Source organism: Motacilla alba, chromosome 7, assembly GCF_015832195.1.
Source record: "Motacilla alba alba isolate MOTALB_02 chromosome 7, Motacilla_alba_V1.0_pri, whole genome shotgun sequence".
Lineage (NCBI taxonomy): Eukaryota > Metazoa > Chordata > Aves > Passeriformes > Motacillidae > Motacilla > Motacilla alba.
The window spans coordinates 36,438,884-36,456,159 of record NC_052022.1 but is presented as its reverse complement, the minus strand read 5'-3'; the positions used below and the strand labels follow the sequence as shown (position 1 = coordinate 36,456,159).

Here is a 17,276-nt window from a genome sequence, read left to right as displayed (position 1 = left end):
CTTCGGGAGCTGAGCCCTGGGAAGGAGGAGAGCTGGGGGGATGTCCACTTTTTCTGAGCATGTATTGCAGCGTGGGCAGGGGATCTGGGAATTATCAGCTGGATCAAAACTTGCTTTATCCAACAAACATTTTGACAGCTCCTGCAAGAGGAGAAAGGCTAACTTCAATGAAGTGGTGGTGGTACAGTGAGCCAGCAGAAGATTTCACCCTGGAGCTGCAGTGAGTACAACCTGGAGTGTAAACCAAAAAGCTGGAGAGAGTTATTACACACACGTGCACACAATAGAGCTCAGAGCCTGGCCACTGAGACCCTTCCTTGGGGATCCATATAAAATACCTCTCACAAAAGCTGCCCTGTGTGCAAGCAGAGGAACTCCTGCTAGTGACGTTAAAAATGGTAAAAAAAAAAAAAAAAAAAAAAATCCCACAACCTCTTTTTCACACACATCCAAGTGGTGTAACTCTTATCTGGCTGCCAGTCTGTTGGAGATACCAGCACAGCTAAACAGCACACACCATATGGGACACTAAAAATGCTGCCTGGGAAGCGCTTTTCAGTCACTGCTCTGAGCTGTGCCAATGTAAAAAATGTCCCCTTTGTCGTGGTGGTGAATGAATCTTCTTGTTCCCCCTTCTGCCTGGATTTATGTTAAGCCTGGCTTTCAGCCGAGTTTGATCTGCTCACTTTATTGTATTGCAAACAGTAGTCAATGGCTCTTCAGCTCGAGATCGCCTGGATTTATTTTCAGGTCAAGTCAACTCTCCTTGACCCAAGTCTGAACCAAAATACATTCCCAGAAGATTCCCCCACAGGATATGGGATCCAGAGACAGAGTGACATTGTAATGAGTTCAAGGTTTCAGCTCAGTACAACAGAGCCCCTGTTGGTGCAGGGAAGGCACTGAGCAATCCTTATTTCAGCAGATTTTGTCACCCATCAGTCACTTCCCTCCACTGAGCAGTGTCACCATGGAACCCAGGATGGTTTGGATTGGAAGGGACCTTAAAGCTCATCTTGTTTCCCCCGAGGGACATCTTTGACTCGTCCAGGCCACTCCAAGCCCCAACACACTGCTGGTGTTTGTGGTCTGCAGGGAAGCCAGTCCTTATGGATGTGTTTGCATGGCTCTGACATGCCTGTGTGGAATTTGCTGTGCAGGATTTAAACGACTGATGAGAAGGTCTGCATTCTTTTATTATTTTTTATAGAGAAAAGTGGGATGTCTTTTGGGGACTGCCTGGCACAGAGGCAGAGCCAGCTGATACTGTGTCATGAAGTGTAAAACACTGCTTTGAAGATTTGGGACAAAACCAGAATGAACTCATGGATTTAGCCAGGGTGATAAATCTTCCTTCAAAATAAGGCAGCCTTATGTTTGGTACAAAAGACTGTTTATTTCTTCTATGGAAAAAAAAAAGAAAAGAAATGGTGTAATCAGCTAGGATTAAGTTTCCAGGGGCCCTGGACAGAAGCTAAAGCCCGCATTGCCTCCTTCTCATGCTCACATTGGATAATTTGAGTAGTTTAAAACCTCTCTGGCTTCCTATGGTTTTGGGGTACGAGCTGCTGCCAGTGTGCCTTGAACCTAAAGCCATTGCTAAGCACCTCAGCAACAGGAATTAAATGTCCAAATGTTTGGCTGGTATGAGCTGCCTGTTTCAACTAGGAGCCTGGCCCAGGTGTGGGAAAAAATAGGGCCTTATTCCTGTTTTCCATCTCAAGGAGGTATTGAATCCACATGGCAAATACACAACTAAGGTCCAGCTGACTTAATGCTGCATTAAGAGTCTTTGTGGTTCGGGTGCACTGCCTTTGTTGTTCTGCCTGCTCGTGGTTAATGTTTCATCAGCCCTTTTTTTTTACTTTATCTGCTGGTGTAATTAACTAGGAACAGCCCCGTGTGCACTTTGGTGATGCTTCAAATTTCACACCTCGTTGGGATGGATGCTGGGGAAGCTGTCAGTGTGAGAGCCAGGCAAAGGGAAGGTGGAGAGCTGGAAGTCCTGCAGGAGCTTGTATGTGTGAGCTCTCCTGGGCAGAGTGGTCTGTGCAGTCTGAGTGATAAGCAAATCCCATCTTTTCTGATGGCTCAGGCTGGGTTATCTGTGCCTGAGCTGGCGGAGAGTGTGACGGGGTCAAACAGGCATCGATTGTTTTATGGCGCAAGAGCCGCTCAACGGTCCCTGCTATCTTGTGTGGGGAGCTTAAGCTGTGCTCTCCCCTTGTTCCCCTGTAATAAACTCCTTTGGGTGGTGAGTTGGCACTGGGGAAGGCCATGGGCACGAGCAGTTCCTGTGCACTGAGTTGTGTGCCTGCTGAAAACCCTCCTGTAGCTATTGCCTGAGGTGTTTTTCTACAATCCACAGGTTTCCCCTGAGGGAAGATACCCTCCAGGAGACAGGCAGGGAGGAAAAAAGGGAGCAGGGATGCTCCTCTTCCAAAGGAACACAAAATTTGTGTGGTCGGGAGACAGGTGGGAAGCCAAAGGTGGAGTGTGAACATAACCTGTGGAAGGGGGCCTGTGGCCAGTCCCACCCCATACCGTGGAAGCTGCCTCCGTGAGGAGACCTTGCTGTGTGCAAGGTGTCTGCCAGGAAAGGTGTCTCCAGGGAGGCAGGGCTTTATTTGCCTCCATATGATGCAATTTAGGCAGGAGATGGGGCTGGATCTGCAGCAGGAGCATCTAGCACGTGCCACTGGAGCCTCCTGGAGAACAGAGACCAGGCATGTAGGGAGCCTAGGCTGGGAAGCAGCTGGAGCAGGGAGCAGGGCTTCGACAGGGAGCAGGGCTTTGGAGAGCCCATGTTCTGCAGGTGGCTACTGAGTTCTCCTCAAATCCTGAGTGTCTGGCTGGACTGAGAGCCAGGAGAGCTTGGTAATTTCCACTGCTGAGCCAGAAGCAATCCAGAAGATGACCAGACAGTCCCAACCACCAAACGTCAGATGAAAGCAGCTGTGATGTCTTTGTCTTCTCACCTGTTTGCTGGTGGGCAAACAGTGACTGTTCACAGTAAAAATTACCCTTCGTGTTCACTTACTCAACATTTTCAAGGAGTTGTGGCTAAATGGAGGTGACCTTCACTCTCAGCTCCCATGCACGGGCTCAGCTCCAAGAGCTGCAGTCAAACCACGCTGACTTTCAGCAGCTGGGACCTGGGCCCTGCGTTTAATGTCCCTTCCTCGGTGCTCATGCACTCGGTTTTCCGTGCCAAGATTATATTTGCTTTCCTTCCTCAAGGACTGCTCTAAATATCAGGCTTTAAAACAATATGTCTTTTTCCCCCTGCAGAGAACAATATGATATGCCGCTGTTGAATTAATATGTCCATGAGAAGTGAATATAATCTCCCCAGTAGATCCCCTTTCCAAAAGATTTACGATTTAATGAATTTTTTATTTCTTACCGGCCTGTAACGTTTAGTTGTTTTACACCTACAGGGCTCTTTCCCATGGAAGCAAGTGAAGGTGGGGGGATCCCATCATCCTAATTCCAGCTCCTTGCTTTCTTCTCTCTGTCCCCAGCCTGGCACTTGCTGCTGATGCAGATTTCCATAGCATGGCTCCTGTCAAAACCCACCCTTGCCATGTTCACGTCTCACTGCTAATCTGGGAGTGCGCTGTGAGGACAAGAGAAGTTTTTGAGTAATGTTTATGTAAAAATCAGTGTCTCCGAAAAAATCTGCTCTGCTGCCTGCTTAGCTGCTCCAGGCAGGATTTCTGGCTCAGGGTTTGATGTTATCCTCCTCATGGTCACATTTTGGCACGCTCTCAAATAAATGGCAGTAATGCCTCTGACAGCAGATTAAGAAGCAGCAAATAGCATCCATTGGTAACACCTTTATTTAGTGGAAAGGGCAAGATGGAAATGAACTGTGAAGGGGAGACCTATCTTCTATAATTACTGGCTACACAGGTCATATTCGTAATTCCACCACCAATTGATTTCTCCTGAAAGCTCTCATTACATTGAAAATAGCAAATTGATTGCTCTGCAGCCCTTTCCTCAGTGGATCCTGCTGGAACTGTTGCCGTATTATTGCTTGGCTTTGGGAAAGCTTGCTGGGATTGACAGAAAATCTCCTGCCATGCAGATGGACAAGACCTTAAACCTTTCTCCTGCTGTGTCTCTCTCTCCTTCATCCCTGGGGCTGTCCAAGGAATGCTTGGATGTGGCAGTCAGTGCTCTGGGCTGAGTGACAAGGTCACAGGTTGGACCCAATGATCTCGGAAGCATTTTCCAACCTAAACAACTCCATGATTCTGTCTTTGGGTGGACAAAGCCAGAGAACGGTTAAAAGCCTGGGTGGCCCAGCTGAAGAGGGCCACGTGAAGCACTGTGTGCTTTGAGTTGTCTCTCTGAATCAGAGCTGCTCACCATCACTTGTCAGGAGGCGAGAGCTGACGGCAGCGTCCCCGCACTGGACAGGGCCTGGAAAACACAGATCCCTCCCGGCAGCTTTTCACAAAGCTTTCAGCGTGTGCTGCATCAAACCACAGATGCTGCAGGCCTGTGACAGCCCAAGAAGCTCAGCTTTATGCTGGAAAATCTTCTTCTTCAATGTGGTCCTTACCGCTGTGGTGCTGAAGCTGAAAATGCAGCCTTGGAGCTGCAGCAGAGATGGAAACCAGCTCCCGAGCAGCTTTTTGCAATAAAAATAGAATATCTCATGAGCCTTTGAACTAACAGGTGGCTGCTGTGGAAGAGGAAGGGAAGTCCTGAGCTGTGATTTCTCTTTTATTGCTTGGTTTAGTGGTTTAGGCTAGGCTAGGGGAAGCAGGAGCCTTGCCCTAGGATGGGCTGTGGTTGCCCTGGCAGCCTCTCCGTGCACATCTCTTCCTCCTTTCTCCACTTTGAAGAGGTCAGCTTTTTTCTGCCACAGTTTCTCTAGCACTGCCTTTCCCACCCCTTGAACAGCTTCCTCAGCTTGGGGCACCCCTGGCTCGCTCCATCCTTGTGCAGAGGAGGACTCTGGTTTCCTGGAGCTGCCCGTGAGCACGAGAACTTTTCCTGCCCTGCAGTGGGAGGCTGCTTCTCCCTGCTCTCTTCCCCCTGCCTTCTTCACCGTGCATCTGTTCCGGACCGGACAGGATGGAGCTGGACAGGAGAGCAGCCCTGGGGCTTCCCTGAGGCTGCTGACGCTGCTGGAGGCAGGGTTTGGCATTAAATGCCCTGATTGTTCCCTGCTGCTGGGGGAAGTGAAGCCGGGCAGCACTGTGGCCGCTGCCTGCTGGAAACGCGCCGCTCGTTTCCTTTCTGCTGCCGCTTCAGAGGTGACTCCTGACGCAGTCATCTATTTATTCCTGTTGTTAGCACAGGGGCTTGTTCATCCATCCATCCATCCATCCATCCATCCATCCACCCACCCACCCACCCACCATCCCTTTGATGCAGCAAGGAACGTGACCAGGAGAGGATACAGGAATGGCTGTCTTGGCAGAGGGAGGAAGTGCAGGACACTGGGCTTCCCCTTCTTGGATCACAGCCTGCCTTCCTCCAGGGCTGTGCCGGGCTTTGGCGTGGCTGGGTGGGTGTTTGAGCTCCTGGCACTGTTCTCTGTGTGCGCATGAGGCTGCTCCCACCTCGCTCCTGCTGCACACAAACCAGCTCTTGTGCAATTGGAGAAATGTTTCCCCTTTGTCCCATTCCGATACTTGCTGTGCAGTCAGAATGCTCCTCCACCCAATACAATCTGCACTTTGCCTTCTTGGCCTTCTCTCTCATTCCCAAACCTGTGTCTTCCCAGCACAAAAAGCTGCCAACTTGAGGTTTTTCCTTTTTATTTTTAATTTCTCTTTTGATTTGAATAGGCAGGGCTGGGTGTCAGCTTCCATCTGCCTCCCAGCTGGAAAGGGAAGCCTTAAGAGAAAGGGGGGGTGCTTTCAGCCTGTGTTCCCAAAGTCAATAGGGAAAGGCTGTGAGGACTGGGAGAAATTCAGGATTTTTTCTCTCCCCTACCCCCATTAGTAAAATCTTGTGCTTTTGGAGAAAAAAATAACATATTGCTGTGGTTCAGACAGTTAAACAAAATATAAATGCAAACCAAAGCAGTTGAATAATGATCTGGCTTTCAGTGCTGCATTTTGCCCAACACTGACATGTCGCCACAGACTCCTCCATAACAGGGTGAAAACTGCAGAGCTTTGCTTTCCTAAATCCTAAAATGGTTTGGGTAGGAAGGGACCTTAAAGCTTATCCCATTCCACCCATGCCATGGGCAGGGACACCTTCCACTATCCCAAGTTGCTCCAAGCCCTATCCAACCTGGCCTTGGACATTTCCAGGGATCCAGGGGCAGCCACCCTGTGCCAGGGCCTTCTCACCCTCACAGGAAGGATTTCTTCCACCTAACCCCACCCTCTGGCAGTGGGAAGCTATTTCTCCTTATCCAAAGTCCTTCTTCAGCTCTCTTGGAACCCCTTCAGGCACTGGAAGGTGCTTTAAGGTCTCCCCAGAACACTCTGTTTTCCCGGCTGAACAATCCCAGTTCTCCCAGCCTGTCTCATTTCAGTAAGTGATGGATCACCTGGACAGCTGCATCTCCAAGGGAGTTGCTGGCCACAGCAGCTGCAATCTGCAATCACATCTCTCGGATCACCTGCTTGGCTTGGTGGCAGACTCCAATTAATCATGGCAAGCAGGCAGCACCTCGACCTTCTGCTGATTCGATCTGAGGTTCCCAGCTCTGCTCGCTCTGTTCTAGGGAGGTGGTTTTGCATTGTGCAGATTTTTAATGCCTGAGCACCAAGCAAAATCTAGTTTTTGTACCTAAAAGAGAATTGTCCCTGGCTCTCCTGTGAGGAACATGCTCCTATAAAATGACACCTGAAAAGAGGAACCTGGAGAAGGCAGTGAGGGCTCTGCCCTAGGCAAAGTGCAGGAGAGGGGAGGTTGCCTGTGACTCCTGGACTTCCAGCAGCTTTGTGGTTGCAGGTGCTGGCTGGTATTTTTGGAGAGCTGTGGAAGACTGCACTTTTTTATGCTATTTTCTGGCACACCACGTAAGGCAAAACCACTCCACTTGCTTTTCTGGCCGAGTGATCAGAGTGACGCTGGAGTGCCTTTAGTTTTGGTTTGTTTTTTTTTTTCCTTAGGATTTTCAGAGCCTGATTTAGCCAAGTTCTTCAGTCCCTGCTTATTTTTAAACCTCATCCTGTCGCTCTCTGACATCACTGTGCTTCAATCCCACCAACATCCACGGACTTGGGCAAGCACTCAGAATTCAAGCAGATGCTCAAACACTTTGCTCACCAACAGCTGTGAAGTTGGGAGGACCTCACCCAGGGAGAGTGAGGTCAGGAAGGGAGATGAGACTCTTTACATCCCACCCTTTCCATGCATGGGATGGTGGGAGACTCATCCCTCTGTTCTTGTTCCCTGGCATCCAAACCAGAAAGGACCTCAAAGCCCATCCAGTGCCACCCCCTGCCACGGGTAGGGATACCTTCCAATATCCCACATTGCTCCAAGCCCCATCCAGCCTGGTCTGGAACACTTCCAGGGATGGGGCAGCCACAGCTTTTCTGTGCCAGGGCTTCATCACCCTTCCAGGGAAGATTTTTTCCCAGTATCCCATCTAAACCTACTCTCAGTTTGAAACCATTCCCCCTTGTCTTGTTAAATGTCTGTGGATATAGGATTATGTGTTTCTTGGGACAGGTTCAAGGGCTAAACTTGAGCCCTGTATCTTCCAAAAAGTTGTGGTTCAGAGGTGTCACCTAAGCTAAGCTGCGTGTCCTGGCTGGGCAGTGGCTCAGCCCAGCTGAGGTGATTTAGGAGCTGTAGGTCAGTGAGGGCTCAGGAGGAGGGTTGGGGGCTGAGCTCACCTGGTGTTTTGGGAGCAGCCAGGTGGAGACCCCCGGGAGCTGTCAGTGCCGCTGGCAGGGCTGGGCAGGTGGATGGACATCTAATATCAGCATTTCCTGGGACACGCAGCCTGACTGACCCCCCTTTCCCTCAGAATTAGTGTTGCTGCTTCTAATAAAGGGTTGGGACTATTTTTGGCCTAGGAACAATTTATTGCTCAGATAAACATCAGTCTCAGAGACTGCAGATTGTAAAGGAGCAAGCAGTCAGCCATAGCTCAAGATTAGTCACAAGTTTATTCGTTACAAGGTAATGTATAACTTTCTAAACTAACAGACAGTTGTCACAGGGTTTCTTTTGGTTTTCTAGCCTACCACTTTTACTTATTTCTACTGCACTGTGGACATTTTGGGCTTCTAACTCACATACACACATATGTAGGTATGATATTTTATGAAAATCCCTTTGCTAGGATTTTCTTCTCTTGAGAAGCTGAAGGGCCTCAGCTTCAAGTGTGAACAATTTGTTATCTGCTGCTGTGGGATGCAGCAGGTGCTTCCTCCATTGGTCAGTGTGGGATGTTTCTGCTTGGTGGCCAATCCAGGAGGCAGCAGCTCTCGGACTCTCTAGGAGTCACAGAACTTTGTTATTCATTCCTTTCTGTTCCTGTCTCGCCTTCTGATGAATCCTTCTCTCTGTTCTTTGTAGTATAGTTATAGTGTGGTCTTTTTTAATGTAATATATATCATAATATAATAAACCAACCTTCTGGAATGGAGTCAGGATCTCTCCTTCCCTTCACCAAGTCCTGACTGCCCTGAAGATCGCTGCAATACACTTCTATTATAACTTCTAAACTCTTAGTTACTCTATACAATTACACCCCTACATTATAACCCTTCACCACAGTTTCCTACTATAAACCCTTCACCATATTACCAATACAGCTTCTCTCTTACTTAAGGCATATTCTTCCTTACAACTATAGAAACATAAGTTCATGATTTTTCTGCTTAATGCCTCTGTGTAGTATTTTTACATTAATCTAAGCTTCTTCTGAGGTTGCAGATCACACTCTTCAGTGTCTGTTTCTATTTTTTTTGATTCCCACACCTTGCAGGAGCCGTGCAAGGAAGGGGATTTTCACCTGGAGTCAGTGACTCCCTGGCTTCCTGCTGCTTTTCCTTGGCATTTGTTTTTCTTGCCCTTGGGGAGGGAGCAGAGGTGAGGATCTGCTGCCTTGCCTTGCCTTGCCTACCTCAATACTTTATTGTGGCAGGGAAAAAAACAAATGAAAATAAACTACAGACATGCTGTTTCATTTTTTCCCCCTCTTACATATTTTTTTCTGCTTTTTCACCATTTAAAATATTTTTCTCTCCCTCCCCTTTTTTTCTCCTCTTCTTTCATCATCTTTTCCCCTCCCCTCTCTTCTGTATTTTCCTCTTTTTATCTTCCTTTTTCTTGTCTCTCCTTTTTTCTCTTTTCCCGCATTTTCTTTTTCTTTTTTTTCTCTCTTTTTTTCTCTTTTCTTTCTTTTTTCACTTTTTCTCTCTTTGCCCCTCTTTTTCTGCTTTCTCTTTTTCCTTATTCTCTTTTTCCTTCCTCTCATTTTCTCATTTTTCCTCTCTTTTTCTATTTTCATCTTTCCCCTCTTTTTCTCATTTTTTCTTTTTCTCTCTTTTTTCCTCCATTTATCATTTTTCTTTTTCCACTTTTCTCCTGCTTTTGCTATCCTTTTCCCTCTTTTTTCTCTCCCTTTTTTTCTTTTTATCTCCTTTTTTCCCTCCCCTCTTTTTTCTCCTTTTTCTTTTTATTTTCTAATTTTCTCCTGCTTTTGCTATCCTTTTCCCTCTTTATTCTCTCCCTTTTTTTCTTTTTCTCTTTTTTCCCTCCCTCTTTTTTCTCCTTTTTCTTTTTATTTTCTAATTTTCTCCTGCTTTTGCTATCCTTTTCCCTCTTTTTCTCTCCTTTTTTTCCTCTTTTTCTCTCCCTTTTTTCTACCTCTATTTCTCTTTTTCTCCTTTTTCTTTTTCCTCTCTTTTTTTTTGCCCCCTCTGCTTTCTCTGCTCTCCTTTCTTGCCTCTCTTTTTTCTCTCTGTTCTCTCTCCCTTTTCCCCCCTCTCTTTCTCTGTTTCTCTCCCTTTTCCCCCCTCTCTTTCTCTGTTTCTCTCCCTTTTCCCCCCTCTCTTTCTCTGTTTCTCTCCCTTTTCTCTCCTCTTTCTCCCCCCCCTCTCTTTCTCTGTTCTCTGTTTCTCTCCCTCTCCCTCTGTTTTTCCCTTTTCTCTCTCTGTTTCTTTTTCCCCCCTCTCTCTCTGTTTCTTTTTTCTCCCCTTTCTCTCTCCCTCCCTCACTTTTCCCTCTCTTTTTCCCCCTACTTTTCCCTCTCTCTTTCTCCTCCCTTTCCCCCTCTTCTCCCCTCCTTATCTCTCCCCCTGTGCCGGTATCACCGCTCTCCTTCCCCGGCTGCCCGTACCCCTCGCTCCGGTTCCCGGACACCCGGGCGGGGCCGGGGCTGGGCTGGGCCGATCTGGGGCCGCGCCGGGGCTGGGCCGAGCTGATCTCCAGCCCCGCTGAACGCCTTTGGGGCCGTGCCGGGGCCGGGCCGATGGGAGCCGGGCCGCCGGAGCCGCCCCCGGGAGGCGGGCTCCCCTCACGGCCGCTATAAGGCGGCGGCGGCGGCGGGGCCGCGCTCACTCGCCCGGGCAGCGCCGCCGCCAGGCCCCGAGGTAAGGGCGGCCCGGGGGGAGCCCCGCCGGGCTGCGGGACCCCTGAGGGCTCACGGCGCGGCCGGCCCGCTGCCCCCGAGCGCTCGCAGCCTCCCCGCGTCCCTCCGCGCTCGCACGGGCTGGGGGGAGCCTCCGCTGCCTGTGCCCCCCTGGGATTCCCGCGGCGGGAGGGACTGGGGGAGCTTGGGGCGGCCGCCGCTCCCCTGTGGGTGCCGCTGCGTGCCCGGGTGCGCTCCGCGGCTCCGTCCCTTCCCCTGCGGTTGTTGTTTGTTTCCTCAGCTCGGAACTGCCGGAGAGTTTGAATGTGCCGGGCTCGGGCTCGCAAAGCCCCTTGCGGGCATGGGTGTCCTCTGGTGGTGGCCGGCTCCTCACGCTGGGGAGCCGGGACGCGGGGAGGGTGAAGGTGTGCGGGTGACAGCCCGCCCGGCCGTCCTGACTTTTCCTGGCGTGCCTCGTTTCCTTCTCCGTTTGGGAAGGGCAAAGCGCAGCTTGCCCACGGCCCTGAGCAGTCGGGAGGCAGGTCTGAGTGCGGGCAGGAGCGGGCTGTGGGATGCTCTGGGAAGCTGCCCAAATTGCTGAGGGCTTGGACGCTGCCCTGCCGGGCTGGGCTGCCTGTTTGCTCTGTCACAGCCTGCAGGAGGTGGGATGGGGAGGGTGCAATCCTGCAGGCTGCATCAGCTCCAGGGACAGCTCTGGGCGTCTGGAGCAGGATTCTGGGTGCGTCTCCTTTCCTTCTCGTCCTAACTCCTGTTAACATACAGCGACTGTACTCAGCACGTGTGCCTGCCAGGTGAAGGGGTGATGGCCTGCAGGAGTTTAGCAGTGTCGTGGACACAAATTACAGTCCCAGTTTCCTTCACGAGTTTTTCGGACGCTGTGCTGTCTGCAGAGAGCGCTGAAGGTGTTTTTTTTAGGAGCACGGAGTGGCTTTATTGAGTTTGTCTGGTGGGTTCCCCCCGTACCTCCCAGCTAATCTGGGTGGGAGCCGGAGCTCAGGTTACAGCAGCTAATCCCAGACTACAGCCCGGTTTGTGGGGCTGTAATCTGTGAGCGCAGCCCTCCTCCCCGGCGGGACCCGGAGCCTGGGAGGCCGGCTCGGTTTCGGGTTTTTATTGCCGCGCTGGGGATGCGAAAGGCGCAGGCAGATGGATGCACGTGTGTGCAGCAGCCGTGCTCTCGGAGTGCAGGCGGGCCGGGATCGGCCCGAGCATCCATCCTTCGTGCTCCCTAACATCCCCAGGGTGGCTCTGAGCCAGCAGCTGCGATTGCGGTGGCCGTGGTGTCCCCAGCATTGGTGTGAGCCCCAGCCTCGAGGGCTCTCTGCTGCCCTGTTGCTGCCTCTCTGTCGGAATCTGACACCTCTCAGCCAGGTTTGAATTTCTTCTCCATGAGGTATGTGCTGGAGGCTTGCTGGTGCTGGGTGGTCACAGTCCTGTCCTGAATTGGGGTCTTGGGATACGGAGTGAGCCTGTTCCTCTTGTTTAAGACCATGTGCCTTTCCAGAGAAGCCCAGGCCCACCCATGCTACTTCTGTGGGGTGTCAGGGGCATAGCAGGGTGTTCCTCCTGCTGTGCTCCCCTTGCTGCCCCCAAATACCAGCGGGAGCTAGTGGCCTTTGCCATGGGGCTGGAAGTTTTGTGGCTTTTAGGGAGTTTGCTTTAGTTGCTGCAGAGTTTTGAGGTGCAGGGACTTGGGGATGGTGTTGCTTCTCCTGTATGTGAGAGGCTTGGAAAGTGTTTGTGCTGGGAATGCGGTGGAACCCTGGGATAGGCAGGAGCCCTATCCCCCTGTGTCCCACTTGCAGCCCGGGGGTGAACACCCAGGGGGTGCGTCCAGCCCTGCTGCCTGCAGTTCTGGGGGGTAGATCAGCCTCTCTGCCCTGCATAGTGTGGGTTAAATCACTCTCTGCTTTCCCGAGGTGAGCACAGGATCGGCTGTCCCAGGATGGAGAGCTGCCGCTGGCTCAGCTCCCTCTTTAGCCAGTGTTTGAGCAAAATCCGTGCTTAATTTGGTTTGAGTCTCGGCTCCGTCTTTCATCAGGCCAGCAGGATGAAAGCCATAGGCCAGATCTCCTCACGGGCCAATTTGGGCCTGTTTGTGGAGAGATTTGATCTCCCCTGAATGTGTGCAGGGCCCCCCTCATTGTTAGTGCCACCAGCTTCCCCTCTGCTGGGACAATAGTGCCTTGAGTCCTCTCGGGTAATCTCCCCCCTTATCTCCCTTCTCTTCCGTAGCCTCTGTCCCTGACAGGCAGGAGGGTGGGAGCTTTGGGAAGAGCTAATTATGCTGATGGAGAGGTGCTGTGTCAAGCAAGGTCCCTTTTTGGGGAGTGAGAAGAGGGTATTCAACACATCCAAGCTCTTCCCTGCTTACCTCCCCTCTGTGCTCCTGGAAACCCTCCCAAGAGATCCTGTGGTGGGGTCAGGGGTGTTTGGAGATCCCCGTTGCTCTCTGGTCACTTGGCCACACTGGCTTTCTCCAGGCTGGTCCCTCTCCTTCTGGGGCTGTGGTCATGGAGGGGGAAGAGCAAGGTGACCATTGTTGTGGATGCTGGATGTGTCCATGGATGGACAGGCTGACCTGATGGTCCAGCTCAGGTGAAGCCATGAGGGAACAAGGATCCATCCCTTGGGAACCCACCTCTGCAGCTTTATTTTGGCATGTCCCAGGCTGGATCCTGCGCTCCAAAACTGGCCTGGCTGAAGCGTGGTGGGCACAGGCCTGTGGCTGTGGGTGGTACTGAGGGTCCTGTGAGGGTCCCAGGGAGGGGGACAGCATTTTTATGCCTCCCCAAAAGCTCAAGGGCAATTAGCAGCCCCACTTGGGGTTCTGTGTGAGCCATTAAGGGCCTTTTCTTTCCGCTGGTGAGGAAGTTAACAAGTTGCTTTGTCCACTGCCTGCAGGTAGAAGAAAGCACTGAAGAGGCAGCAAAAGTAGATGTAGAAAAGCAAAAGGGTGGAAAGGAGGCAGTTGTGGAGCCAACCATGATGGGGGAGTGTTTTGAAATCAAAGCACTCTTCTAAAAAGAAAACTTAAGACCAGCTGGTCTATCCAGCAGTCAAACTTCTAGTTTTTTTTTTTTTCTTTTCTCAACGCTGTGTAATGATTGTTAAATGCAGGGGATACTTTGTAGAATAGAATTCGAGGGAAGGGAGGGAGGATGAAGCTGAATTTAGATTTAAGTTTGGATAGGAGTACAAAGCCCCTTAGTTCCCCACTTCTACTTTATGCGTCTGTATGACTTGACAAGATGCTAACCAGAGCCTGTGGTAAATGTTTTACGGTTCCATGTATCAGCCAGATCAATTCTACTGTGCTTGAGGGAGCGCAGATAAAATGGCTTAAAGGTTCCCCAGCTGAAAGCGATAGGAGCATCATTTATGCCGGAGGAGACAGATTTAGTCGCCTGACATTTATTTGGCCACAGTGTACTTTGCAGATTTCACACCCGGGGACGATAGCCAACCTGATGATGTCAGATGTGAGCTGGAAGAGAAGGAAAAATCACACAAAATCTGGTGCTGCTCCTCTTTTGTCAAGCAGATGAGTTTTGCTAAGCGTCTTGGTAGTTTTACTCCATGGAGCACTCTAATGGAAGGTGCCTGGCAAGAGCAGGATGTTACTAAAGCGGCGCGTCCCGGCGTGACACGGCAGCAGAAATAGCTCCGTAATTTACGTCATTTCTCTCAATCCTGTTTTGCCTTTAGGTCATTTGAATTCCAGTCTGAGCGACCATGAGCGCGCTTGACTTGACTTCCATCCTGGATTTCCTGGAGACGGCCAACTTGACGGAGATCAACTGGACGTGCAACAACGGCGAGTGCATCACGGTGGATGCGACGACATGCCCTGGCACGCTCAACAAGAGCGCCCTGCTCTACACCCTGTCCTTCTTCTACATCTTCATCTTCGTCATAGGCCTGGTGGCCAACTCGGTGGTGGTGTGGGTCAACCTCCAGGCCAAAATGACCGGCTATGAAACCCACCTGTACATCTTCAACCTGGCCATCGCCGACCTGTGCGTCGTGATCACCCTGCCCGTGTGGGTGGTCTCGCTCGTCCAGCACAACCAGTGGCACATGGGGGAAATCACGTGCAAGATAACTCACCTGATCTTTTCCATCAACTTGTACAGCAGCATCTTCTTCCTGGCGTGCATGAGCGTGGACCGCTACCTCTCGGTCGCCTATTTCACCAACTCCAGCAGCCGCAAAAAGAAGATCATCCGCCGCTGCATCTGCATCCTGGTGTGGCTCCTGGCCTTCTCCGCGTCCCTCCCGGACACCTATTACCTCAAGACGGTCTCTTCCAACAACGAGACCTACTGCAGGCCCGTTTACCCTGAAGAGAGCTTCAAGGAGTGGTTGATTGGCATGGAGCTCATCTCCGTGGTGCTGGGCTTCCTCATCCCCTTTCCCATCATCGCCGTGTTTTATTTCCTCCTGGCCAAGAGCATCTCCACCTCCAGCGACCAGGAGCGGAAGAGCAACGGGAAGATCATCTTCTCCTACGTCGTGGTGTTCCTGGTGTGCTGGCTGCCCTACCACGTGGCTGTCCTGCTGGACATCTTCTACAGCCTTCATTTCATCCCCTTCAGCTGCCAGATGGAGAACTTCCTCTACGCCACCCTGCACATCACTCAGTGTTTCTCCCTCGTCCACTGCTGCGTCAACCCCATCCTGTACAGCTTCATCAACCGCAACTACAGATACGAGCTCATGAAAGCCTTTATTTTCAAGTACTCTGCCAAAACTGGCCTCACCAAACTCATCGACGCCTCCAGAGTGTCAGAAGCAGAATATTCAGCTCTGGAGCAAAATGCCAAATGACTGCAACCCCTGAAAGAAACTTCCTTGACTCTCTGACCTGACGTGGTTTTTTTTTTTTTTGTGTGTGTGTTACGGTTTGTTTTTTTTTTTTTTTTTTACCCCTTCCTTTCAATGTGCTTGTTACGAACGCGGCGTGAATTCCAGCCTACAAAAGAGAGAGGACAAAGTGTAATTTAAGAGTAGCATCAGTTGCAAAGTGGAAGTGGTACCAAAATGAACACCTTTCCTTCTCCCAGCCCAGTGTGGACCCCTCAACAATGCTATGCAAGTGGAAATTATTTCCTAGCAGACGAAGCCATTGTGTACCATAGATAACACGGATAAGCTTCTCCTTCCACGTCTTGATTCCCTCTTGTCTCCTTGTATATGTTTATATATATAGTGTGTTGTATTTAAAAGCTCGAGACTTTATTTTCTGCCTCTTGGTGTACCTTATACAAGTGTATTTGAAAGTTAAATCTATTTTTATCATGTATTTGAAGTATATTGCTGATGAGTGTATCCAGAGTGCTGTAGTCTGAGTGTTAGGTGGCCGCTTGGCTCCAAGAGGATGCTGATAAATAGGATGGAAATGATCTCTTGGGAGCATCCTCCCTGGCTGGCACACTTTATGGACCATGGCTTTATGTGGTGTCACACCCACATGCTGGAGCATGAAATATATGTAGTGTAATATAGCTGCCATCATGTTAAAATTAACAGTATTGTCAGAGTCCTTAACTCCTACACCCCTGCTTCACCAGGCTGTATCCTCCTGCACAGAGTGAGTGATCTTACTGCTGAGAGTTGTCTCTATTTGTAAGTTATTTTTGTAAAATAAAGAGCTGAGAAAAAGAAAACAAAACCTGTGCCTACCAGTGGTTTGACTTGCCAGCCTTCTGCTCAGGAAAAAAAAAAAAAAAAAGGCAAAAAAGGAGGGATCTCAAGGCCACCTTGGTCCTTTGATGCAGGAGCAGACAAGTCAGTCAGAGTTTCCTGGTGTTTGGTGGCCAGAAAGAACTGATGGAGGAATGGGAGATGGCACTGGAGCATGGTGAGCAGGGAAGGGGTGGGAGGAGTGGGTCTGTGCTGGTGGGGAAGGTAAAAGTGATGGATTTATGAGGTAAGAGCTGCTAGGACAGATGAAAAGCATTGTTTGTAGCTTAGAAATAAACACGGGGAAGGAAAATACGGAAGTGTGCAGATGGAGCGGATATTTGGACTAATCCAGCTTCAGCCCTCTGTGGTTTTTGCTGGCTGTGGAATTGGGGGTTAGCAGTCCTGACAGCACTAAATCCCTTTTTATCTCTTCTTCCCTTTGGTGTGGATTTGCAGTGCCGTAGTGTCCCGAGTGGGGCAGGATCCAGGCGCTGTGGGATGCCTCAAGTGGAGCTCTAAGCCAGCAAAGGACTTGAATCATGGTGGTGCTCACCTCAGGACAAGGTATTTAATGTCAAATCAGTGATGTCTCCCAGCCGTGTTTGCTGCTCCAGGGCAGTGCTACACTTAAATTCCTGTTCAGTCCAAGCATGCCCTCATCCCTCTGCCATCCCAGCAGCCAAGCAATCTGGGAATGGCTGTTTTTTGTTTCTCTCTACACGTTCCATTACTGCCTCATCAAAGGTCATCCTGTAAAAACAGATGTTAAGTCTGCTGTCCCCTCCTCGTACTGGTGTTGCTAAAAAAGCACCAGTCCAGTCCCAAATGGGGACAAATCCCAAAAGAAAAAGGATTTCTGGTTGCAGAGAAGCTGTCAGGATGGAGTGCAGGCGTAGCTTTTTGTGCTGATGCTTCTTGTGCACTGTGGGTATTTTGAGTTTCCTGTTAACCTTAAGCTGCTGCCGAGCTGCAGGGAAAGTTCTCCCTCATGCTGACATTGAAATCAGTTAATGCTGAGAAATTAATCTCCTGCTTTAGCTGGGCATTGCTTCCC

General features: G+C 50.4%; 1 protein-coding gene across 2 annotated transcripts; it reads left to right on the top strand.

The window, feature by feature from the left end:
- Positions 1–10,421: 10,421 nt before the first annotated feature.
- Positions 10,422–16,208, top strand: ACKR3 (atypical chemokine receptor 3). 2 transcript variants are annotated; one of them, XM_038143273.1, is made up of 2 exons: positions 10,422–10,535; positions 14,243–16,208. In XM_038143273.1, exon 2 carries the CDS (start codon positions 14,270–14,272, stop codon positions 15,362–15,364), a length of 1,095 nt encoding a protein of 364 aa, XP_037999201.1. In that variant the 5' UTR covers positions 10,422–10,535; positions 14,243–14,269; the 3' UTR covers positions 15,365–16,208. The 2 variants fall into 2 exon arrangements, with proteins under 2 accessions (XP_037999201.1, XP_037999202.1); XM_038143274.1 differs by lacking the exon at positions 10,422–10,535 and adding an exon at positions 10,558–11,927.
- The last annotated feature ends 1,068 nt before the right edge of the window (positions 16,209–17,276 follow it).

Bases quoted from the DNA above. Each gene is read 5' to 3' on its own strand.
- ACKR3 (XM_038143273.1), top strand. From the start codon at position 14,270: ATGAGCGCGCTTGACTTGACTTCCATCCTGGATTTCCTGGAGACGGCC.